Source organism: Antechinus flavipes, chromosome 4, assembly GCF_016432865.1.
Source record: "Antechinus flavipes isolate AdamAnt ecotype Samford, QLD, Australia chromosome 4, AdamAnt_v2, whole genome shotgun sequence".
Lineage (NCBI taxonomy): Eukaryota > Metazoa > Chordata > Mammalia > Dasyuromorphia > Dasyuridae > Antechinus > Antechinus flavipes.
Window position 1 is genome coordinate 429,271,074 of NC_067401.1, and position 26,384 is coordinate 429,297,457.

The following is a 26,384-nucleotide window of genomic DNA, read 5'->3' on the forward strand; positions in this document are numbered from 1 at the left end:
ATCTAGTCTTTATAGTGCTACATGAACACACTTTAACTTTATTCATTTTGCGTGAGGTAGAAGTCCCCACTGACTGCATTACTGGAACAAGGAGGGTTGGGTGACTTTTACAGGATCATCTTGGGCTTCCTGACTCAGGTCAATCCTATACTTAGTTGCCAAGTCATCTCCTCAGTTAAATATGACTTTGATGTAACTCGAGGCAGATACTGTTTTAGTTTTTTTCTGTTATTTCCAGGGTACAGCATTTGGCACACAGTAGATACTTAATAAAGAAAGGGTATGCGGTGACTGGTTGCTGGGCAGATCTCTTTTCGTCAAAGGATCAATTTCTCTTTTTAGCTGGAGTGAGAACGTCTTATATTCAAAATTTAAAGAAAATCATTCCTGCTTTAAAACAATAAACAATCTGTAGTAAGAAAAGCATATTCAGTGTCCAGAACTAGTGAGTTTTATATGAGGGTATTGATGCCTAACAAATAATTTAAGTACAGCTTTTTAATTTTTCTTCCTTTTATTTATAGAAGACCAAAACATAGCAACATTTACTTCAGTTGAATCTAAATTCTGAATGTACCATATGCAATTCTGGTACTGGTTATTTCTTCTGGCATGGAAAAACCAACTCTTTGTCTAGTACTTAGGTGATTTTTCTTAATTCCATAGTTCAACAATATTTCTAAATCAGAATTATAATTGTTCTACTCTGGTTTGATATTTATTCCTTTTGAAATCTATACACCAGTTGAAGTTAGCTTATTTTTGTTCCTTCTGTGTAAAACTGACATTTATTCTGTTTTCTAAATCAACACTAGTTTAAGTCATAAACTTCTTAATTAAGAAGCATATTCTTTATTCTTAAATCTTTCACAATTAGCCTGGAAAATTGTTTTTGATCAGGATATTCTACTAGTATTATTTCTTAATACTTCAGTTTCCTATAATCTAGTTTTCCACAGCATTATAAAGTAGGAAATTCGATAATACTTATGAAATGTTATTTCATAAATTCAAAATAAGCTACATGTATTGATTCTCATTGGAGTTTTCATTTGACAAACTGTTAATGTGTTTTTTGCTGAAAACTTCTGCTGAAAGTCCAATCATACAAATAAAGAATGGAGAGGGAGGGAGGACTACTGATTAGTTTTACTAACTTACTAATTTAAAATACTAGTTTACTAGTTTAAAAGACCTAAGGAGGTTAAGTTGACTACAAAATCAATTTAAAGCAAAGCAAGAGTGTGGTGTTATGACTTAAAAAACAAACAAACAACCCTAACAATATCTCAAGTAATATTAATAATAGATGGATAGGAATTAAAGGCAAGTATCAGCTCAAAAAAAAAAAAAAACCTCTTTAAACATTAGTCTACAAATAAACATTTATTAAATATCTATTATATACCAGGTGCTATGCTAAGTGCTATAGATACAAAAAAAAAAAAAAAAAAAGCAAAAACTTGATTCCTGCTGTCAAAGAACTCACAGGCTAAAGGGTTAATCAACCTACTAAAGGAAGCAGAAAAGAAAGAAGAAGAATGTAGCAGGATAGAAAATTATGAGATGGCTAATCCCTTCTTACGCGAAGATTGCTGGAAAAGAAGAGTTCCAAGGGCAAAGTGCACAAAGGAAGAAAAGGAGTGAATTCCAAGGTTGCCGTGACCTTTCTAGGATGAGGAGATTATTGCTAGGTAAGTATGGAAAAGTCCAAAAGAAATCTCACTGGGGCAAGAAATGAAAAGATCATATAAAAGCAAAATATCCCCAATAATTAGAGGTCTTTACACAAAAATTGGATCAATCAATGAACAAGTGCCTACAGTAGGTTGGGCACTAAAACATAAAGATAAAAATGAATTAGTACCTGCATGGATTGAATTTGCATTTTATAGATGATGTAAACAACTATCAAGGTTATAGATAGAATTCATCCTTTTTGTAGAATGGAATTTTAGTAGTAGAAATGTAATTAAGTGACCTCTGAAGTTCCTTCCAATACCAAAAGAACTATAATTCTATCATTCTATAATTATAGTGTCTGAGTTAATGGAATTAATTGTCATGTGGATTCTGATTCTGTATTAGTCAGATCACATATGAAATAATGTGTTAAATTCTATGTATCATATTATAGGAAGGATACTGATAAAATGAAAAGACAATTTGATATAGTGTTAGAGAATGGATACCTTTTAGTCAAAGCCCGTGGCTGACACATGTCCACTATGTGACCACAGGAAAGAGATTTGACTTGAGTTGTACCAGCATTCCCTCAAAGGAGAGTTTTCACATCAGGAATTCCCAACAATGATGATATCATAAAGCTAAACCAAAATGACAAACTAGAATGTGCCTGGAATACAGTGAACACTTACTATATTTTATGTTAAATGAAAAAAAATAATAAAAAAAACTAGAGATAGTCTACAGAAACAAAGGTTTTCATGAAGAATATAAGAAAAATCTACAGATATTAAATTGGAGTAATATGTAGAGATTATAAGGTTGCAAATATAGAATTGATTAAATGAAAAAAAAAATCTTCCCAACAGGTAGAGTTATCAAAAACAAAGTCTGCCTTGGGGTAAAAGAAAGTAACAGCATTCCTTCAGCTCTCAGTACCTAAAGTTCTAAGAGAATGCTACTCTGAGGCAAAAGCCCTACAAACAATGAAAACCCACATGAATCCATTTTTTGATGATTAATAAGCCCTACTCCCTCACTGCTAGTGATTACTAACTTCCTGGGAATAATTATTCAAACCTCAATCTTGGTTTCTCCACTGCCCAATCCCTTATTTCCACTTGCCTCATTCCCCAATGACCTATTTTATAGCTACCCATCCTTTCCAATGTGTTTTCTAGGATGTCTGTTCCATAGGTAACCTGCTTTTATCTTAGTGTTATCTCTCTATCCCACCTCAACTGCACATAAGGATGGTCATTATCTTGATCCTGTCATAACCCACAAATGCGATACTTTCAAGTTCGAGAAAACACCATGACTTGTGATTGTAAAGTGTCATGTCCAGGCTAGGTTTCTGGAGGACCTTCAGATGGGCCTTCATCTTTAGGTGGAGAAGTGATGAAGATAGGAGAGCCACCAGGAGGATGGTCAAAAATGGAATGTCTCGTTTCCAGTCCTCTCAGCCCTTAAATATCTTATTACAATTACATTATTACAGCATACTGAATATACTGAACTAGAAAACCAGTACATCACCATGCTAAGTACTAAGTACATATGTGATTTAAAGAACCATCATTTCATCAATTCCACCGAGTTAACACCTTGTTTCAAGTATATTTCTCCAGAGTTCTGGCCCTCTATAGTAAAGTCCTTTATCCCTCACTTCTTTCTAGGCTATCACCCTTGCACTAATAATTACACTCACCTCCCTTTCTTGTCCTGATCTCTTGGAAAACCAATTCAACTACACACAGTTCTCTGCTCAAGTCCCTGGCTCCCTTATTGTAATGCCAATTATATTAGCAAGCTTCAGCTCTGGATCCCTACCATCTACTGCTGCTATATACACCTACAGAAAGAAATTGGAAAAAAATCATGAATCTGCACTGACTGGGTCTGTTACAAACTTATGTCACATAACTTATTAAATCATATTAGGGTCCTTCATTGCTGTAAAGCAATCCTATTACTCCTTCCTAATGAATTCACTATCCCCTTGTCAGTCCTATATTTCCCCCAGGTTCCTCAACTCTACTGTCTTCCTGGCTGTTCCTCCAACAAGACACACCATCAACCAACACTTGGAATTTTCCCTGGCTGCCCTCCATGTACAGGATGTTCTTGCTTTTCATCTCTACCTCCCGGCTTCTTTGACTTCTTTCAAGCCCCATCTAAAATCTCACTTCTAAAGGAAACCTTTCCCAATCCTTAATTCTATTGCTGTTCCCATGTAGGTTATTTCCAATTTATCCTGTGCATATCTAGTTGGTACAGTGTTGCTTATGCGTCTGTGCCCCATTAGACTGGACTTTTGGAAGGAGAGCTCCCCTTTGCCTTTGTCAATATGCTTAGTGCTTAGCACAGCACCTGGCGAAGTGCAAGAATAAAGAATGTGTACTTCATCAAGAGAAGCCAGGTATTCTGTCTTCTTACTGATATGGGCTATATTATTAATCATTGCTGTTCTGTCATCTTCCACACAAGGTTCAGAGTAAAAAGAAGCAACATCAAAATTGACCAACTCTGATTTCTTTCTGTTGTCAGTTATCAGTTTCCCATTCACACCCAGCAAAGTGGATGTCCAAATCTATCTCCTTTTTCTCCCAACACAAAAGCAAAGAATCAAAAACGAAACAAAAAATGAGACCCATTCCCACCCTTTTATCTGTAGTTTTCTTACCAGGCTTGACTTATCTCAGTTAGCATTCCTGACACAACTTTCACAGTAACATATTATGCTATCATATTCTCTGCTACTTGATCTTACTTCCATCTTTATCATTTCTTTTTTCAACATAAGTTGAGACATCAACCTCTCCAGACAAATCTTATTTTCAGGATGACTAATAAAATTATTTCCCTTTTTATTCAGAACTTCATTTTTAAGCATTTCCCACCCTTCCTGGCTCATTTTCATCCATGGAATCTAACCTAGTTTGCATTTGAACCCTTTGAAATCTGCTTTCCCAAAATCTTAAGTACATTTCAGACTATGTGGGTTTCCAATTGGCAAAGCCATGTTCCTGGGGTAAAAGCCATTTCAAAGGAGGTAGATTTTATAAGGACACTCTGCCTAACAAATAACCTTGTTTATGTCTGGAAACTTAAACTGATCAGCATATGGTCTTATGAGGTCCCTATGGGGTTGAAGAGCATAACAAGAATATAAAGACCAGGTGTAAGCTATAGCAAGACATAGCAAGGACACAAGAGACCAGAACACAATCTTCACTATGTCTATCACATAACCTTAAAGGTCTAGGTCCTCATCTAAGGGTGCTTAGATGTGTTTTGCCTGAGCCCTGGGACCCAGGCCCAAAATAATAACTGCTTGCTAAAATAATGCAACTCCCTAATGATATATATAATCATTCTTTTCAGATTCTCTTCCCTTTGATTTCTGCAATTATTATGGGACTTTTGGGGAGGGGGTCTTTGTGGGGATCTACTGAATAGTCTGGCTGCTGTCCCAGATACCCCCTATGTAAGAAACCCATTATGATTATGAAACTGGTCATATAATCATAATGGGACTTCCCTGACTTTCTTTGGTACAATTAGCTTGGGGGAAAGGATGTTAGAAGTTCCACTGATTGGAGAATTCCAGACCCTACATCATGACTGGCTCTTCTCCTCTACTTGAATTCTCTACTCCAAATTGAATGACCACTTTTCCCTCAGAGTTCCCATTATTTCCACTATAGTATCACTGGCTCTTTGCTGTTAGTAAGAATGAAATCAAAAGAGAACTTCCCCCTCCACCCTTTGAAAGATGAAACTAAAGAGCTATATTTTTTGGTTCAAATCTTGGGTGCCATCTATCCCCATGTGACCTTGTATAAATCACTTGATCTTTCTGGGGGCCCCAGTTTTCTCAACTATAAAATGAAAGTTGGATTAGATGACGTCAAGCATATTTTCCTTCACTCAATCTAAATTTAAATTATTTCTAGATATAATAATATTTCTTGAACTTCCAAATATAGACTCATTTTTTTAAACATACTATTGAAAATGAAAACATACAGAGTAGGCAAGAAATAAAACCAATAGGGCATATAGGAGAGCTATGTTTGACTGAATCTTACTCTGTACTCCTAGATCAAATACTCAAATATGCTCTATATTCTTTAACATTTTGAAGTATTTTTTTTTTTACAATATCAAGTATTAAAGAAATCATCTGTCTTATAAATAGGGTAAAAACAGTAGCCTTGGTACCACTGTTGACATTTCTGCCTTTGATCCTAGATTCAAGGGATGGGTAGCAAAATTGCTTAAAAGAAAACAAACTTTTCTTATTATTTGATTGTATCTCTAAGGTTGAGGAGGCAGTACATCCATTGGCCTCTACATCTTAGGTTCTTTGGACTTATTTATTATTTGTTAATTCATCATAACCTGGCTACCAACTCCACAAATGCATTATTTCTCTTGAGAATCTGGCTTGATCTTTTGTTATTCCAGATGAACTTTATTATTATTATTTTCCTGCCTTTATCAAATAGTTCTTTCAAACTCAGATTTATATGGCTATGAACAAGTGAATTAATTTAGATAGTACTGTCATTTTTATTATATTGGGTTTGCTTTCTCACAAGAAATTATTATTTCTCCAATTATTTAGCTGTCTTTATTTCTTGATCATTTTGTAATTGTAGTCATATAGTTCCTCTGTATGTTTTAGTAGGTAGACTTCTAAGTACCAGAATCATAATAAATCAGTGAATTCTAATATTTTCAATGACTTTAGTCATTTAAGAATGTTCACTTCAGTGGTCATCCTCCTTGACCATAATGTAGTTACTGGCACTCCTAACTCAGAGCTAGATAGTCACCTGTTATGAGCCAAAACTTGAAACAAGGTACTAAGTGGAATTGAGGAGACAATGGTTAAATCTAGTTTAGCACTAATTAAATCCTACAACAAATAATGGTTTCCTAGTGATATAATGATTGGTTTATACTCAGTGTGGGACATATAAACTAGGAGCCTCAGCCAGGATTCAGTTGGAGATATTCAGAAGCCAGAGAAGGCAGGCAGGAGCCCACGCTCTCCAGAAAGCTGCCCAGCCCCAGGAAGGAGATAATAAAGGATCTGGACTATATGAAAGGTAACCAGGCTGCAGGAAAGGAGACAAGACCTGGAAAGAGACAATAAAGGATTTGGACCTTAATCCCTGGCTGCACTTGTGATGATTAGTGAACTGAAAGGAAGGCTGCCTCCAGAGACCCCAGGAAAACCCCAACAAAAGAAAATAACATTTTAGAGAGAATATTTGTCACCCTCAATTTCTCATTCTATTTCATATTCCTTTTCTCATATCCACTTTGTTGCCAAGGCCTACTAGTTTATCTTCTTTATTTCTCTGTTATACTTTTCTTTCTCCAATACTGCCACCATCCTTCCTCATTCCTCATGCCTGGCTTTTATTGCAGAAGATCCTGCCTTAAGCTTCTCTTCACTTCTTTATCTAAGTGGTCTCCCTAAAGTATAAATAAAGCTAACCATGCTATTATCTTTCCCCTTCAATAAATTGTAGTGGTTCTTTATCATCTCAAGGATCAAATATAAAATGCTCTGTTTGTTAGGTGTTCAGTCCCTAGTAATCCAGCTCTTTCCTACTCTTCTATAGTCTTTTTTCTTTCTCATAAATTCATGCTTTTTGACTGGATTCCCCCATCCTAATCCCCTACTCCCCAACTCTTTCCACCTCTGCCTGGAATTCTGTCTCTCTTTTCATTACCATCTCCCGATTTCCTTCAAATATCAGCTAAAATCCTGACTTTTTAAGAATCTTTCCCTGACTCCCATCAGGGCCAATTTACCCTATATCTATCTTATTCAAATATATGTTGTCTGCCTCATTAACCTAATTTTCTTTAAGAGAAAAGATTGTCTTTACCTTTCTTTGTGTTCATAGCACTTCATACAATACATAGTAGATTCTTAGTAAAATACTGTTTGTTGACTGACTATTCCATTTTTTCCCATGTGTTTGCTTCCATTTTCCCTGGAATGCCATATTCTTATCCATATATTTGTTCAAATTCTATTGATCTTTCATAGCACAATGCTAAAGTCATTTCCTAGAGCTTTACCTAAGTCCCCTTATTTTTATATAAGGCTCTTTAGTAAATAGCCCTTCTCTGTCACAGCACTTTGTTTATGCTTCTGTTATGTTACTTGACATATTTGTCTTGTATTGGAGTTATTTGTGAATTTGTCTTATCTTCCCTTCTAGACTGGAATATTCTTGAAGGTAAGTACCATATGCTTTATATATCTTTGTATTTCTGAAAGCAACTAAGGCTTTGGTTAAATGAATGAAATATTAAGGGCTGCCCAACAAAAGTACCAGATATAATAACTATTCTGGATTTATGTTGTTATTCAGTTATTTTCAATCATGTCCAGTTCTTCAAAATCCCATTTGGGGTTTCTTAGCAAAGTTATTGGAGTCAATTGTCAATTTCTTTTCCAAATCAATTTACATACCACAATTTTTTCCAGCAATTCTTATATGTGGTAAGCCAAGTAGCCAAATATGAAGCAGTTATCTAAGTATTTTACTCAAAAATTCTTTTTCATATGTAAAAATACAAAATTTTTCTGAAAAAAGAAAAAGCTCCTTAAAAAATGGAAATCTCTTTTCTAAAGACCACTAAAGTTCAGCAACACACTGATTTTCTTTGTTTTACTGTAACGCTGATTTTCTTTTTTCCTGTTTTCAAATTTTGCCTGCTCATAAACTGGCAAAAATTAAAAATTATTAAGTTATGTGATTGGATAGCTTGAATAGACATTAGATTAAGAAACAAAAAATGTTCTTAAAGGTGACTGACAAATTACCTAATACTATTACCATTTTGCACTTAATACTATAATCATGGTAATTTTATGAATAGTTATACAGAATATATATGCTATTATATTTTAAAAGTTATTTAACTGAAGAACATTAAAGAAATTATACTTTGAATTTCTTCCCTAAGTAAAATACTAACTTCATCATTGTTCCTCCTATACCTTGAAAATCATATTTCTAAATGCAGCTCTACAGGTTTGCCTTTGATATTTGCATGAGCACTCCTCTGCTTTGTCCTATCTCTTTCATTAATTAGAATTCATTTCTACACCAGACCCAATCTGACTATCTATACTTAAGTTTTATATACACAAATACAAAACAACTGTTCCTCCCCCTCAAAGAAGTATGTGGCAAAATGACAATGTGCCACTATCCTTGGCAGGGGTGCAGTGGGGGTGTCGGGGGTGTCAAACCAAGGATATAACAATCCTTTGTCAATGTAGGATTGAATGAGGGAGTAGAAGACTTGCAGAAGGTTTCAGTGAAGTAAAAATTGGGCTTATGTTTCCACTAGTAGTCCAAGTTTATAACTGAGTTAGATTGCTGAAAGACTGCCCTCTTGTCCTCTTAGAAGACATAACCAAAAGAACGACTGATTTGTCTCAAATTCAGAAGTAGCAGAAGATTTAAAAAAGATTTAGAATCACACAGATACTTCATAAGTTTGTTTTACATAAACAAATGAGGAGTACAAGATAGAAGTTGGGAGGTTTAACAAGAATCTGAATATAGGAGAGTCTAGAAAAGAAAGTATGCTTTCATTGCAATAACTTGGTTCAATTCCTCAAGTAAAAGAACTTGGGCACATTTTAAGTGGCATTTTGTTCTATCAAAAAAGTTACTAATGAACAGTAAACTGAATGTTATTAGAGCAAAGTTTAAGTCTTATTAGAGTATGTTGATCATGAAAATGACACTGTTTGAAGATATAATCTGAATTACAGTAACAAACAAAGCTCCCCTCAAACCTAAATAATTACACAGAATTACAGAATTTCAGACTTGGAAGAGAGTTCAGATGTTTTCCAGTTCTACCTGTATCTGAACAAGAAAGAATCTATGATACTGACCCAATGTGGTTACCTAATCTCTGCTGAAAATCAACAGCAATGAAGAATTTAGAATTCCCTGAGACAGTCCATTTCACTTTTAATAACTGTTAGGAATTTTCTTGCACCCAATTGCAATCCGTCGCTGCAACTTCTGATAGCTCTTGAACTTCTGTCCTATTTCAGCTTTCAAATCCTGTGCATAATGTTTAAGATGAACTAAATGTTGCTAATAGTTTTTTATTCACAAAACATTTGGCACAGTAAGACTTACTATACATAAATGACAAAATTTCTTCCTCGGTCTGATATAATGCAAAAGCTAAATTTGAAAACTGTTTTCTTACCTGTGTTGGCATCCCCACTTTCCATTGATGGTTTACTTGTTTCTGACGGATTGTTCATTCTTGAGTCTGCATTATAACAGAGATGAATTAAGTTAAAAGAAGGTAACAAGCATTTATTAAACACCTACTACATGCCAGGTATTGTGCTGTCCTTTTTACAAATATATTATTTCATTAATCCTCACAAACCTAAAGATGAATGCTGTCATTATCCCTATTTTACAGTTGAGGAAACTGAAACAAACAGAAATTAAGTGATTTATTAAAGGTTACACAGCTAGTAAATATGTGAGGTTGAATTTAAACTCAGGTCTTTCTGACTCCAACCCCAGAGCATCATCTCCTTACTCTACGTAACTGTGTAAGAAGGGGGCAAATTTCTACTACTGTCACATTTTGAAAAGAGGAAGATTAAAAAACAAAGGGAGTTGTCTATAGTCATAGCCCATTCCACCCCAAAACCTACCTATACATTATCCTCAATATTTCTGTGCATTATATTTATTGTTTCACACATTTTTTCACTTCCCATCAATTGCATACCTAGGATTCCACTCCACCAATCAACAACATGCTCCAGACACAGGATACCTCTCTACCCCTCCCCTTTAGTTTCCCTTTGTGTGTAAACTCCTGGAAGGCAAAGTCTCTTTCCTTTTCTTTTTGTATCCCCAGCACTTAGCACAGTGCCTGACCGGCAAATAAATGTGTATTGTATTGTGTAGTGCAGTACAGAGAAAAAGTCAACTAAAAACACAGTTGATTGTTAAGGATTTTAAAAAACTGTTTTTTTTTTTTTTTTGATGTAGAAAATACTTTATAATAAAGAATTCCTGTGAGAGTCCTCACCTTTGATGTTTCACAAATAAGAAACTGACTTACTAAAAACCATATTAAACAAAGGGGTCGTGAGAAATCAAATAAATATAACTCAAATGTCTACTGGGAAGCTAAAGGAATGACATGTATGAGAAATACATTTTCTATTATGAACCATAACACTTTATTAAAAGAAATAAACTTCTGATGAAATCTCAGAACTTCATGAGTAAATGATATTACCCAGATAAACTGAGTATTCACCAGCACAGAAGTAAATCTCTGAATAAGATAGGCCACTAACTTAACTATTATAGGAAATTAAGGATAGTATTCTAATCTTGGTGTAATGCCTACTACAGTATTTCAGAGTCAGAACAGATACTTACACACATTAATCTCCAAAGAATGATAGAATGTAAAAAGGAACTAAAGTGTCTAACTCCAGTGACCATTTCAGATGATAACTTTTTCTTTTTTTTTTTCCCCCTAAAAGAAGTGTCAAATTAAACAAATACCAGTATCTTTAAGAGGAAGAATTTCATTTGGTTGAGATAATTTCAACAATGAAAGGCAGGTAAATAAATACTATGTCTTGTTCTACAATGACAAGAAAATACTGTTTTTTTACACATAGCCTTAATGAATTTTAGATAAAATCCATTAATTTGGATATATTTCTTTGTGTTTTTAAAATTATTGTTGTTCCAGAAGATTTTTTAAAGAAGTAAATGAGGGAATATGACTATGACAATGCAGCACGAGACTATTTTTTTATTCTTTATCTTCAAAGGTATTCTGAAGCATATTTTTTTAAAAAGAATGTCTTTACTGTATATATACACTGAAAATTCAGCATAATCATTCTCACTGCTTCTTTTGCTATTTGGAAAAACTAGTTAAAAGTTATCAATAGACTATGTTATGTTGTTGATTTTGGCTTTATGAAAAATAGCAATTTTAAGTCTTTTTAACCTATGTGACAAAACATTCATTTAGGAAATTAAATCAATTAATATTTATTGTGTGGCTAGCACCTGTAAGGGGTTGTGACAGGTAATGAAAATGTAATGATGGCAGCAAAGCCCGTGGAAAATGTTCTGGGATTTCAATCTGGGTAGGGGGATTTAGAAATTTGTATGACCCTAGGCAAGTTCCTTGCCTTCTCTGGACTTCAGTATTCCCAACTACAAAATAAGGGGGCTGAGATTAAATACTCTGCAAGATCCTTTCCAAATCTAATCTAGGATTGCGACAGTTTGTTATCAGTTTTTGGGCCACCTTAACCTTCATCCCTACTATCATGAAAGTTTTAATTTTAAACCTGATGGATGAGAATTGCAAAAATTTTCAAAAATAAATTCCACTTAGGACCTTTCTCTTTGACACAAGTCATTATTTGTACATATGACCAAGAAAATACATAGCATCTTTCTCTTCTGAAATTCAAAAGGCAACTTCTGGCCAGTTGCAAGGGATGGCTTCAGTGTCTCAAATCACTTTTAGAATTGATAATATCTATTCAGAAAATGAGCTTAAATATTATCTGAAAGCATGAAGTACCAGGACTGAAAGCAGCAGGTGCTAGAGTCCATGACTAAAATCTAGCTTTCTGTATGACTTAACTAAAGTTTTGAGACAATATAGAAAAACCTAAATGCAATAGGAATTTTAGACAACTATGTAACTCAATATTACATACCAAATAAATTAGGAAGAACTGCAAAGATGATGAATTAAAATTAGGACTTAAAAATGTGTTCAAAACAAGTAAACAAAATGACTTTCCAAATAAGAGTAGATTTGGCTGGACAACCAATAAGCCTAGATTAGAAAGCAGTAGTATCTCTTACTGTCAAACACCTTTTTTAGGTAGCCTTAAAACAGTATCTTAATTCTTGATTTAAATTATAAGTATTCAATAGGGATCTTCTAACAGGATACAATTATGCTTTCAAGAGTTTCATTCACAATTATCATATCAAATCATTTCACTAGGATCAGGAAACTAAAAGGGAGGGTGTGCGGCTAGGAAAGAAGTATTGGGGAATTCTGATTAATTTTTTTTTTTTTTTGGCTTACTGAGAATCATGAAGAAAAATCTTTTGGTTTCAATCTTTTAAGTTACTCTAAATTATATTATTTTTAGTTTCTGAGTAAATGCAATACCTTCTTTGATTGCTTAAGGTCCCTAGGACATTGTTCTAAGCAAAATTTCTCACGGTATAAAGCTGAAATAGAGAATCAAAGAATTCAAAACGATATAGGAAAATGAGTTGAATGTATACTATATCAAAGTTGTTGTTTTTAATAAATGTTTCATATTAATTTGTTTCTTTAAACTTCTCTTTTTTCTCAGAGGAAATGGAAATTTTTAGGTAGATTGTGTTCCAGATATTAGAGGGTCTTATTATGAAATTTTATTACTATTGCCAGGTTTATGAAGTGGTCTTTTCTAAAAACAAAACAAAACACAAAAATTTTTCCCCTTAAATATATCTACATTCCTTTGAGGAGGAAACACTAAGGAAAATAAGTAATTGAAAAGTTAAAGGACTTGTCATAAACATTATCACAACCAAGACCTCTGAGATTCTTTTCAGCTTTTGATCTCTAATAAATGCTTGCTGACTTGATCCTATGAACTTTTTGTCCTATGAATCTATGATGATAAATTTACACACTATCCTTAAAATAGGTTTTCAGCACTTCAATGATAGTTTTAGGTTTTCAGCACTTCAATGATAGTTTTAACTCTCTTAATATGAAAATGACTGTATTTGAAAACCAAAGTGTCCTAGGTATTCACTTTAAGATATTGGATAGAGTATTCAAAATTTGCAAAGCCAAAACTCCAAAGGCAATGTTCTAGCCTTCTGTGATACAACTTATATTTTGCAAATCCTAAAAATAAGACTCCAAAGGCCTGAAATAATATCAGAATTTTAAAGAAATAGGTATAATTATTTGATACAAAGGAAAGCAAATACAAGTTCACAATTTTTTTTTTTAAAGTACAAGCACAGACTGCATTATAGCATCAGGGAAAATGATTATTCACTTTATTTTTTACTGTTATGCATATCATATTTGGAAAATGTTTATAATTATCTACATGGGGCTTTGAGCTAAGGTAAAACTAAAGTTTCCATGGTAAAATCATAGAGCAAAAATCTCATCCACAAATATAAGATATGTGCTGAAAATGTCCTCTGAACTAAAAAGGGAAAAAAAAAGTAACTAAAAAAAAAAAAAAAAAAAAAAAGGAAAAGAGAAAAAAGTAGTAGGAAGAGATTAACTATACATTCATGTGAGCATTAGCTTTGCAAAAGCTTTCCCCTTCCTTTAACTCTCCTCACCTCAAGCCATTGCATATTCGATTAAGCATTTATGCATAAGTCACCCCCCCCTCTATTTCCATATTAAGCTTATAAAAAAAGAAGTGAGTAGGTACCCACCTAGAACATAGTCACTGCAGTCCAGCATTGCTCAAAAATCCTCTACAGGTTAGAAAGTCCAAAGGAAGGAAGAAAAAGCAAGGAGTTGGGGAAAGAGATGGCTTCTCACAAATCTATACTATAGCTCTAAAACAGAATGAGAAAGGGATGGGGGTGAGGGTTGGAAAGGGGACAGGGAGAAGCAAAATACAACTTCAGTTACACCATAGCAATCTTCAACTGAATAAGGAAACTTCAGTTGCTCTGGGGAGTTTTAGGCTCTACTACCAGCTAGGACTGACATTGTCAAGGCAACTGAAGCATGAAAAGTTCCCCTTTTTGTAATAAAATAGAAACAAAGATTGCAGCTGGCAGTTTCCATAATGAAGCTTAATCAGTATGCGCATGATTAGGGCCTTATGCAAATCTCCTCTCGTTAGCACAGCAGCCAGCACTTTGAAGTCCAGGAACAATTCATTTGCAGAGTACACTGAAAGCACTCCCTGCATAATTTAAATCACTACATAAATATTTATCAGCTCATTTGCATATTAATTGGCAGTGCATGAAGGGAAAAATTATCTCCAGAGTGCCAGCATAATAATTAGGAGAACAAAATGAGATTTCTTCCAATGGCTTGGCTTTTCAGACCTACCTCAGCACAGTACCAAGGGGAGAAGGAGGGAGAAAAGACAGAATTCTGTTAAAATGCTGCTGAAATGACACGTACAAATTAGAAACAACTCTACAGACTTAAGCACCTTTAATCTTATTCCTGCTGGCAACAATGACTTCAATAATAAAAGGGATTTGCCAAAAGCATTCTAACACCGTCCAAATAATCCCAAGGAAACAATTAGCAAGGTAGATGCAGAACCAAGAGCTGTCTGGATGGTGCTGGCCTATCTCTGTGGAGCTTTCTCAATGTTAACATCAACTGTCACGAGAAGGTCCCACTTAGTAGCAGGACAATACTATGAACCTGGAAAGAGACCAGATCCCCCCCAAAAATGTCTACAACCTGCTAGCATTCGGTGTCTGTTAATCTCTCCATACTACCAGGTTAACAGCAAGGGATTAGGCAAGTGCTAACTATTATTCAGTATCTTAAAAAAAAAAAAAAAAAACAATCCCCACTAATATGCAACCAGAGTGGGAAATAGTATTATAGTTAATTTGCTGGAAAATAGTCAAAAATCCAGAAAATGCCAACTGAAAAGCTATCTAACTAATATTTTTTCCTGATCAAAAGGATATGTATTTATAGGAAAATACTTGACTGTGTCATACCAATTGAGTAAATTTAAAAGCCACAACTCCAAACCATACTTGTTTGGGCATTATCAATGCAACAGAGATTCTTTATAACTTAACCTATAATTCTGAAAGAAAAAGAGGCTAATGATCTTTATGAAAACTGGTTTCAGCTATAATCAACATATTAACCATCTGTAATCTTATTTTCTCTGTCACCAAGAATTTTTGTTACAACTAAAATAAAAAGATCTTCCTGAAAACAAAACTGTCTCTCATTTTTTTCATACTCCTTCCACAAAGATTCTTCTTTCACAAATTCTTAAGACAAATGAATAATAGCAAGCTTTATGTGGCTTTTATGTATATTTATATAGCATTTTAGGCTGACAATGTTTTTGTATAGATTCCCAAGTCCCTTCCATTGTGTATATATAAATGTAAGGATAAATAATCCATGAAAATCTACTTACATAATAAAAAAAATATCATTTTCTGTATGTCATGGTAACCAAGAATTTCAGCTTGATATGAGTGATTTTCACAAGCATACTTTATGCCATATTACCAATTAACAATAAGAAATAGTCATTTGCATTCCTAAACTAGATGTCTATGCTCTTTCTGTAAGATATCAATTCTTTACTCAAAGTTATTTAATATGAATCAACAAACGTTTACTCAGCATCTACAGTATATTCGCCCAGCCAGTCTAGGATTGGAAATAGTAATAAAACTCTTGTCCACAACAACCTTACAGTTCAATTAAGGTGAAAATAATGCATGAAATAGCAAATAAAATGACACATGACTACAAAACAGTATGTTACAGATTACAAATGTTATCTCTGTTTTCAAAGAAGAAAAATCAAGAACTGGAATGGCAAGATTTTTTTTTTTTTTTAAATAATACTGGGGTATGTGAGTGTGTGTGTACATATTTCCCTGCCCATGAATCTTGCAGGAAGGTCTTGCAGGAGGAACAGAGGGAAACAACGTTATAACTAGATATGGGAAGCAAGAATGTGCTTGATCTTCACCTGAATATGGTAAATGATTGTGAAGGAGAATGTCTGATGGAAGCAAGAGTAAAAAACTGGAAATAAAGAATGTTTAGGGGGATGTAAAAAGAATGAAAATGGCAAGAATCTTACTATGATTACATTATGATGATGTTTCTTCCGTGCAATTAATGATTTTATTTCATATTGATTTTTTCAAAATTTCAAGTCCTGTGGAGATTTTTATATATACTGGGTAGGAAATTTTATATTTAAGCTCAATTTCACATGCAAAAAATTAAGAAAATAAACATTAAATGTCTATTATGTACAATGAATGCATTTACAATGCTAAGGACTAGAAACCCAAAGGTAAAACTGAGGAAAAAACAACTTGTACACGATTCTAAATGCTGTGGCAACAAAACTGAAGTTTACTAATTTTTAAGGTCAATGTTTTGTCTACATTGGTGAATTTCCTGAATAATAGATATCAAGATTCCATAAGAAATAAAAGATTCCTTGAGAAAAGGAGATAGACCTTTTGACATGGTTTTCGAAATTTCCTCAGTTATTAGAACATAATGAAGAGTATCCTATTTGCTTACGTCGTAATGAAAAAAATAGAAAGCATAAGTACAACACAACTTTGCATGTAAATTTTAGTGGTATTTTATTTGCATAGAGTCTAGTGTAAGTAATTTTGGACATTATACTTCAGTTCTTAAAGGATCCTTCAACACTAAGGAAATGTTCTCTCCACAGAGGCGAAAATAAATCATATTTAATTTTGTCTTTAAGAGTTGCAAATGCAAATTTGTAAAAAATAAAAGCCATTCCCCAATTGCTGAATAGTCAAAGAATATTAAAAGACAATTTTTCTGACAAAAATCAAGGCCATTTCTAGTCATGCTCTAAATCACTACTGATTAGAGAAATTCCAATTAAAACTATTCTGAAGTACCATTTCATACCTCTCAGATTGGCTAAAATAAAAGGAAAAGACAATGATAGAATATGGGAAAACTGGAAGACTAATGGATTGTTGGGAAATTGTGAACAGATTCAACTATTCTGGAGAGCAATTTGGAACTATGTCTAATGGCTATCAAACTGTGCATATCCTTTGATTCAATAGTGTTTCTACTGGGCCTATGTCCTAAAGAGATCATAAAGGAGGGAAAGATACCCACATGTGTAAAAATGTTTGTGACAGCCTTTTTTGTAGTGGCAAGAAAATGGAAACTGAGTGGATGTCCATCAGTTGGGGAATGGCTAAATAAGTTGGGGGTACATGAATGCAATGGAATATTACTGTTCTATAAGAAATGATAAGCAGATTTATTTCAGAAAAATCTGGAAAGACATGAACTAATGTGAAGTGAAGCAAGCAGAACCAAAAGAACATTGTACACAGCAACAAAATTATACATTGATCAACTATGATGGACTTGGCTCTTTTGAACAATGAGGTGATTTAAGGCAATTCCATTAGACATGTGATGGAAAGTACTATCCACATCCAGAAAGAGAACTATAGAAATTGAATGTGGATCAAAGCATAATATTTTCACCTTTTTGGGTTTTTTTTCCCCATTCTCATGTTTTTTCTCCTTCTGATCTGATTTTTTGTGTGTGTGCACAAATATGGAAATATGTTTAGAAGAATTACACATGTTTAACTTATATCAGATAACTTGCTGGGAGGGACAGAGTGGGAAGAGAGGGAGAAAAATTTGGAACCCAAGGTTTTGTAAAAGTGAATGTTGAAGTAATACTGTATGATGATCAATTCTGATGGACATAGCCTTATTCAACAATGAGATGAAACAAATTAGTTCCAATAGAGCAGTAATGAATTGACCCAGCTACAACCAGCGAAAGAACTCTGGGAGATGACTATGAACCATTACATAGAATTCCCAATCCCTCTATTTTTGTCCACCTGCATTTTTGATTTCCTTCACAGGATAACTGTACGCTATTTCAAAGTCCGATTCTTTTTGTACAGCAAATAACTGTATGGACATGTATACATATATTATATTTAACTTATACTTTAACATATTTAACATGTATTGGTCAACCTGCCATCTGGGGGAAGGGTTGGGTGGAAGGAAGGGAAAAATTGAAACAAAAGGTTTAGCAATTGTCAATGCTGAAAAATTACCCATGCATGTATCTTGTAAATAAAAAAGCTATAATAATAAAAAAAATTAAATTAAAAAAAGTGAATGTTGAAACCGTTTGCATGTATTTGGAAAAAGAAAAATAGTGTTAAAAAAAAACACCACCACCAAAGTCATATTGAAAATGTTTTGAAAATTAAATCACATATTTGTGTGTGTGTGTGTGTGAGTATATATATATATATATATATACACACACATATATATGTATATACATATACATATACATATACATATACATATATATATATATATACATATACATATATATATATATATATATATTTTAGGTTGCAGATGCACCAATGAGTTCAGGTTGCTCTCTAAATTTCATAGTCCATTACCAGGATCCATGCTTAGGCTATCTGGTTTAGGAGAATTTATCAGAGTTTGTACTCTTGAGGGTCATCTCTAATCCCTAATGAGGTATCAGAGCATGGTTCTAGTAAGATATGAGCACCTTGTTAAAAAAAAGCTTTCCACCATATTTAATTCAAAAAAAGTTATTAATTACTTAAAAGTACAAAGACAAAAAGTTACTTCCCTCAAGGAGTTTTATTCTATTACAGATTAGAATAATATGAGCACAGATAAATTTAAAGTAATTTTGAAGATAGAAAAAGTACTAACAACTGTAGCGATAGTGTAGCTTCTGAAGAGAACTTGGAAAGGACTGAAGATTGTTAAGTAGAGGAGAGAGAAGCATTTCAGGCATGAAGTATTTACTGTACAAGGAACAAAAGACCATTTTGGATGGAAGGAAAAGCACATAGGTGAAATTAATGTGAAATCATTCTGGGAAGGAAAGTTGGAATTCTATTTCATTCTAGAGGTGACCAGGAGATACTGAAACCTCCTGAGACCATTGAGAAGGCATAATAAGACTTATTTTAGAAATATCATTTTAGCAGCAGAGTTGAAGACAATTTAGAGAGGGAAAAGGCTGGAGGCAAGATGAAGAAAATTTTGCAATAACCCAGATCCCGAGGAGTATTCTCTTTTTCCCAGGAAGCTGCCTTTGCTCCCATGTTCAGGAAGCCTTTTCAAGCTGGAAATTTATTCATATAGTTATCTTTTACTGTGTGGTCTTATACCATTAAAACACAAGCTCTTCTAGGACAGGATTTGTCTTTCTTTTTTACTTCTTTTTGTACTCTAAGAACATGTGGGTGGCTAGAAGTAAAGAGAAGGGGACAAATCAAAGAGACCTTGTGCAGGTAGAATAGACTAGAACTTTCAACAATCAAATATAAGGAATGAGGAAGAATAGAAACTTGATGACTCTGAGGATGTGAATCAGAATGTCTAAAAGCATGGTGATGTCCCTGAAAAAAAAACAGAAATAAGGAAAAAGAAGGGTTTAAGGGTAAAGATAGTAAGTTCAATTTTGCATATGATGAATTTAGAATGCAAGTGATTATAGTAAGGTAGGGATAGACCCACAAGGTAACTAGTGATGTGGAACTGGGCTTGGGAAAGTTAGTTACCTAATAATGGAGGTTTTCCAAACAAAAAAGACATTGAGACCAAACTAAACTTTATTACTCATTTATTAACAATTTTTATTTATTATCATTATTTATAAGATCCTCACTTACAAATGGCCCATGTACACATATCAGATTCTACCCCATCTTCTCTTCACTTTCTCAATTCTGAAAAAAACAAAGAACAAAAATCCTCCCTTGATACCCTTGATAAAAATGAAAGCTTACTAAAAATGAGAATTGAATAAAGAAAATGAGAATGGGATAGAGAAACTTTAGAAATTATCCAGTAAGAAACACTCTTTTTGACCAGCAGGATGAATACAGAGAGGACTGGCGAGACTTACATGAACTGATGCTAAGTGAAATGAGCAGAACCAGGAGATCATTATATACCTCAACAACGATACTGTATGAGGATGTATTCTGATGGAAGTGGATCTCTTCGATAAAGAGAGCTAATTCAGTTTCAATTGATCAAAGATGGGCAGAAGCAGCTACACTCAAAGAAAGAACACTGGGAGATGAATATAAACTGCTTGCATTTTTGTTTTTCTTCCCGGGTTATTTATACCTTCTGAATCCAATTCTCCCTGTGCAACAAGAGAACTGTTCGGTTCTGCACACGTATATTGTATCCAGGATATATTGTAACCTATTCAACATGTAAAAGATTGCTTGCCATCTGGGGGAGGGGGTGGAGGGAGGGAGGGGAAAAATCGGAACACAAGTGAATGCAAGGGATAATGTTGTAAAAAATTACAATCAATAATTCTATCAATAAAAAGTTTAAAAAAAAACAACACTCATTTTACAGATAAGATAAAGTAGAGCAAATGGAGATAAGAATGGCATATTGTAAAGTAAAAGAGCTAAAATTCAAAACGTGGTCTTCAAATTATAAATCCAGGCCTCCTCCATACTACTGGTGGGTTCTATCCTCTAACTCTGCCTAAATATTTTTACTTCTTTACACTGCTTAAGATTCACCCAATTAAAGACTTATTTGATCCAACAAAGTACTGTTGTTAGTACTTCATTCTCAGGGGACCAATGACATCGTGAGGGTGATGTCTTGACTTGAATTGGATGAATGAGGGAGAACTAAGCAAAGTTATTGATCTTCATCTCTTTTCCAGAACCATCAGAATCCAGTGGCAAGATAAAATTCAAGACAACTGGCAATGGCCCAGGACACAGTACATCCTCTTTTAAAATTGCAAAAACTCAGCCAGAGCTACAGTTTAAAATAGACTGAATTTGTAATTAGAAGATCTGTGTATGAACTATGGCTCTGCTACTTACCAGTGTGACCCTGAAACAATTATTACACTTCTATGGATCTCCATTTTCTCATTTGCCTGGAAAATATTTTTAAACACCCTTTTCTAAATCTAAATCCTCTTACTCATAAATTGACATTAGGTCTTATCATTTAATTGTTTTCTTTTCAATATTCAGATCTAAAGAATTTTAAAAGGAAAACCAGAGGTTATTTTTGCAAAATCTTGCCCAATCTACTTTGTACTCAATAATGGAGAAAATCCTTGTTGTTGTTCTTCCAAGTAGAATTGTGGTGGGCTAAATTCTAGAAGCAGAACTTTTTTTTTCTTTCCTGATTACATTTGTATTCTTAGTACTTACTGTTCTGACACACTTTTTACATTGAATTGGTTCTTGAGGTTTTATTGATCCTAAGATCATAAATTTAGAACTGGAAGGGACCTTTGAGGCAAAGAGGTTCCATTTGGTCTACAGATGAGAAAACTTAGACAAGGCACAAAATTGTCTACGATCACTCTGTTATAAAGTATTTCGAGACAGGATCTGAACCCAAGAATACCTGACTCCAACAGTCCAGTGCTCTATCTGCTATGCCAGGCTCTAAAAGCCTGGAAAGCTACCAAGTCCTATGATCATAGGATCATAAAAAGTTCTTTATGCCATGAAAGTTATTTATAAGCTCAAATACCTTTAAATTAATTTATGTAAAATGGCCACTACCTGTAGAAATAAACTTTCCAAGTTATAATCAAGCAAGCAAGCATTTAATAAGTACTAACTATATGGCAGGCAACAAGCATACTGTTAACTATGTGCTATGCATTGTGCTAAGGGCTGGGAATACAAATACAAGCAAAGAGATGACTCTCTGTACATCTTCTCTAACATTCTCTCAAACCAACAGCAGATTAAGTCTCTAAACTGGTTTTGAAATGAAAGAATCCAAATACTTGGAGTACAACACATTCCCAGAAGAAGGTACCTTGGAAGAATTTCAGAACAGGTCTGTTTCAATAGGGCAGGGAGACAGTCTGCCGAACCCAAACTACAGCATAGGGAGACTGAGGCAAGAAGTTGGAGTACAGAGTCAGAGCATTGTAGCTTCCACGCACCTGGGAATCTTCTGTGAGCCTCTTAGACCACTCTGTCCTGGTTGCAAGCAGGTGGTTTGGCAGATTTGCCTTTTGTGAAAGATAAATTGTAAACCCTAGAGCTCAGGAAGAACACAGGACCTAGCCGCCACTATCTAGCATTGGAAATCAATCAGCAGAACTGTCCTAGGTCAAATTAAAGCAGCTGTAGCTCCTTTGCTTTCAACAGACCTCAAATCTCAAAAAAAAAAAAAAAAAGAATAAAAATATAAAAATAACTCACACCATAGATAGCTTTTATGGAGAAAGAGAGAGAGAGAGAAGAACAGACTTAAATCCTGAGGTTCCTAAAGGTAAAGCAACTCCAAATGAAGGCCCAGAGGGAGACATGAGCTGGTCCCCCTTTCACAAGGCTTTCATGGATGATTGCATAAAGGATCTGAAAAAAGAGAAGAAAAATGGAGAAATCAAATGAGATCATTACACGAAGGAACAGAAAAAATGGAAAAAGAATTCAATGAACAAAAAAATTTAATTGGCCAATTGAAAAAGTTGCTTAAAAAAAGGTAACTGAAGAAAATAATACACTAAAAATTAGAATTGAACAAATGAGAGTGAATGAGTCAATAAGACTTCAAAAATCAGTCAAACAAAAAAAAGAAAAAAAAAGAAATATCTCCCAGGAAAAACAACTGACCTGGAAAATAGATCTAGGAGAGACAATCTAAGGACTACTGGCTTCCTGAAAGCCAAGAAAAAAAGACCCTAGACATTATCTTACAGGAAATCATAAAAAAGAATTGTTTATTCATATCCTTTGATAATATCATCTATTAAGAAACATTATTTTCTAAGATAGTACACAACAAATAATTAGGTATGCATGCAGAATATATAGAAGGTAAGTTTAGAGAGGAAGGTTTTAGCAGCTGGGAAAACTGGAGAAGTCCTGCTTCAGGTTGTTCCTGAGGACAATCTTATTTTTTTTTCTTTTTTTTTTTAAATTTTATTTAATAATAACTTTATATTGACAGAATCCATGCCAGGGTAATTTTTTTTACATTATCCCTTGCACTCGTTTCTGTTCTGATTTTTCCCCTCCCTCCCTCCACCCCCTCCCCTAGATGGCAAGAGTCCTAGATATGTTAGATATGTTGCAGTATATCCTAGATACAATATATGTTTGCAGAACCGAACAGTTCTGAGGACAATCTTAAAAGAAACCAGGAATTCTAAGAGGCAAAGCTGAAAAGGGAGGTCATTCTAGCTATAAAGCAACTGTCTCAGCACTAATGCACAGATAGTAGGGATGGAGTTTTATGTTTAAGAAACAATTAAAAATAAAAAATCAGCAGAACTGGGTCATAAGTGTGGAGCAGAGTAAGGTATACAGCTAGAAAGTTAGAAAGATACCAGGTTGTTAAGAGCATTAAATGACAAAGGCTTTTTTATATTTGATTATAGAGGTAAAAGGAAGCCCTTAGTATTTGATAACTTGAAAGGTGAGATGAAATGAGAGAGCAATATTATAAAGCCTCAGAAAACCGAGAATCTGGGAAGAGATAATGATTAGTTGTAGCAGCAGTAGCAAAAGAAATGATAGTAAGAAAAAAGTAGTAGCAGTAGCACTAACAGTAGAGGTAGTAATAAGAGGAAAAGGAAGAGGAGTAATAATAATAGTAGTAGTAGCAGCTGTAAAAGTAGTGATACTAACAGTACTAGGAATAGCAGCAGCATTCACTGCTTCAGGACTAGTGTTTATGAAGCACAAACTATGTGTCAGATATTGTGATAAGGGTTTTTACAATTATTATCTCATTTGATGCTCACAATCACTCTGGGAGGTAGGTGCTGAATTTATCTTCATTGAGGAAATTGAGGCAAACAGAAAGTAAGTGACCTGCCCAGGGTCACAGCTGGCCAGATCTGAACTCAGGCCTTCTGGAGTTTAGGCTGCACCAATTAGCTGCCTCATCACCCTAATACTGTTCCTCAATCTATTCATTTCCCTTAACTTACTCCTCCATCCCCAGTTCAACCACTTATATGTGTGTCATAACCTTGATCTTGTCACCTCTCATAAATACCTTCATGAATTCTGAAATTCCCCTAATTTAACCACAATCTACTGGCGTTTCATCTCTTCCTCTGTCTTCTCTCACAAAACTATAATCCTCTCTGCTCCATAACCTCAAATTTCTTGCCCCTTTCAACTCCATCTCCTGCATAAGCAGCTCTCCTCTCTTTCCCATCTTGATCCCTAAATGAACCAATTCAATTCAATTGTCCTCTTCTCATATCCCTAGCCCCTCATTTCATTTTGCCTTACCAAATCTTAGTCCTTGGATTCGGATCATTCCCACCATTTGCTGCCTTCAATGCTACACATATACAAGATGGAGAAAAATCATTCCCCTGTTCCAACTGGCTCCACTACAAATTTATGTTATGTAACATCAACTGGGCCTTCTCTGATTTACAAATTATTTAATAAATAATTGTTAATTAATTGATTAGGTCAGAAGCCAGACCACAAATAAAAATAATTGCAATTTAAAATCAAAACTTAACAGGAAGAACATATTGAAAACAATTAATACCTATATAATATCAGCCTTTATTATGGAAGATAATGAATCTAGACAATATTCAAATAAAAATACAGGACTCATTATCTCAAAGTAGCTATGTGAGAACTTAACACCTCCTCAAAAAGGATTTTTATTCTTAAGCACACAATAAACAAGATAAAAATTTACAAAAATTTAAAAAATATTTCTGGAATAGAAACCTCATGTTGGCAAGCAAAAGCAAAGGCTAACTACAGGAAATATACCACTGAATTTATTGTGTGACCAAAATTGTTTTATCTCTGAACAGAGTATGTAAAATATCTAAGGTCCAACAAGAGGATTCAAAAGGTGCTTAAAGGAGTGAAATCACATGAGCTCAGTTTATTAGATGTTGATAAAGAAGCTGTCAACAAACGGCTCAATTGTGAGGATTGATTTAAAGAAATGGATAGTTTTATGATAGGAATACAACTTACAAGATATTTAATGTAACTTAAATTTAATTTGTTGAACTTTTTAAAATTTCAACAAAGGCTTGCAATATATAGCTGAATACCAAACATAGTCTTAAATCTGAGTTTGCATTAAGTTACTGTACTTTAATTTAAAACAAGAATAAAGTAAAAATGCCCTCTCACACAAATATGCAGTGGAAAAATAGTAGGAGAATTTTATAAGCCAAGCGTTCTTATTGAGATTGAAATTCATTTCTTTTTAGCCTCTTGATTATTTTTAAACCAAATGATGAAAATTAATAGCTAAGAATTTACTTGTTTATTGGCTAATGATAAGCACTGCATTAAATGATAAATGTACTTAAGAGTTCAATAGCATATATTCCTTCATTTTAAAGCATGTTCATGTACACACTACACTTTGTAAGAAATCCTTCGTGTGAAATCCTTCTCTTCTACTAAGGATCCCTGTACTATACTCTCATGTAAACTCATATAAACCAACTAGTGTTGCCAATTAGTTCATTGAAAATCTGCCAGATAGCTAAAAAAGTATTTTTTAGGGTTAGAAAAAAAATCATAACAAAAGTCATCTGGAAAAAAAAAAGTCAAGAATATCAAGGGAATTAATGGGAGAAAAAACACACAAAGGAAGATGGCCTAGCAGTATCAGATATAAAATGGTATTATAAAGTGGCAGTCACCAAAACCATTTGGAACTGGCTAAGAAATAGACTGGTACATGAGTGAAAGAAGTTACGTACATAAGACATAATAATCAATGACAGTAAGCTACTACTTGATAAGCCTAAAGGACTCCATCTTCTAGGATAA

At 34.0% G+C, this 26,384-nt stretch overlaps 1 protein-coding gene across 2 annotated transcripts in view; it reads right to left on the reverse strand.

The window, feature by feature from the left end:
* POU2F1 (POU class 2 homeobox 1) overlaps positions 1 to 26,384 on the reverse strand; it is a 233,722-nt gene that overhangs the window by 114,877 nt on the left and 92,461 nt on the right. The window contains exons 1-2 of one of the 2 annotated variants that reach the window (XM_051999029.1): positions 14,238 to 14,280; positions 9,961 to 10,026 (exon numbers count right to left, since the gene is read on the reverse strand). In XM_051999029.1, the coding sequence (XP_051854989.1) occupies positions 9,961 to 10,026; positions 14,238 to 14,265 (94 nt within the window). In that variant the 5' untranslated portion in view covers positions 14,266 to 14,280. Of the gene's footprint in view, positions 1 to 9,960; positions 10,027 to 14,237; positions 14,281 to 26,384 lie in introns of those variants that run through there. The other variant, XM_051999028.1, reaches the window with a different exon arrangement.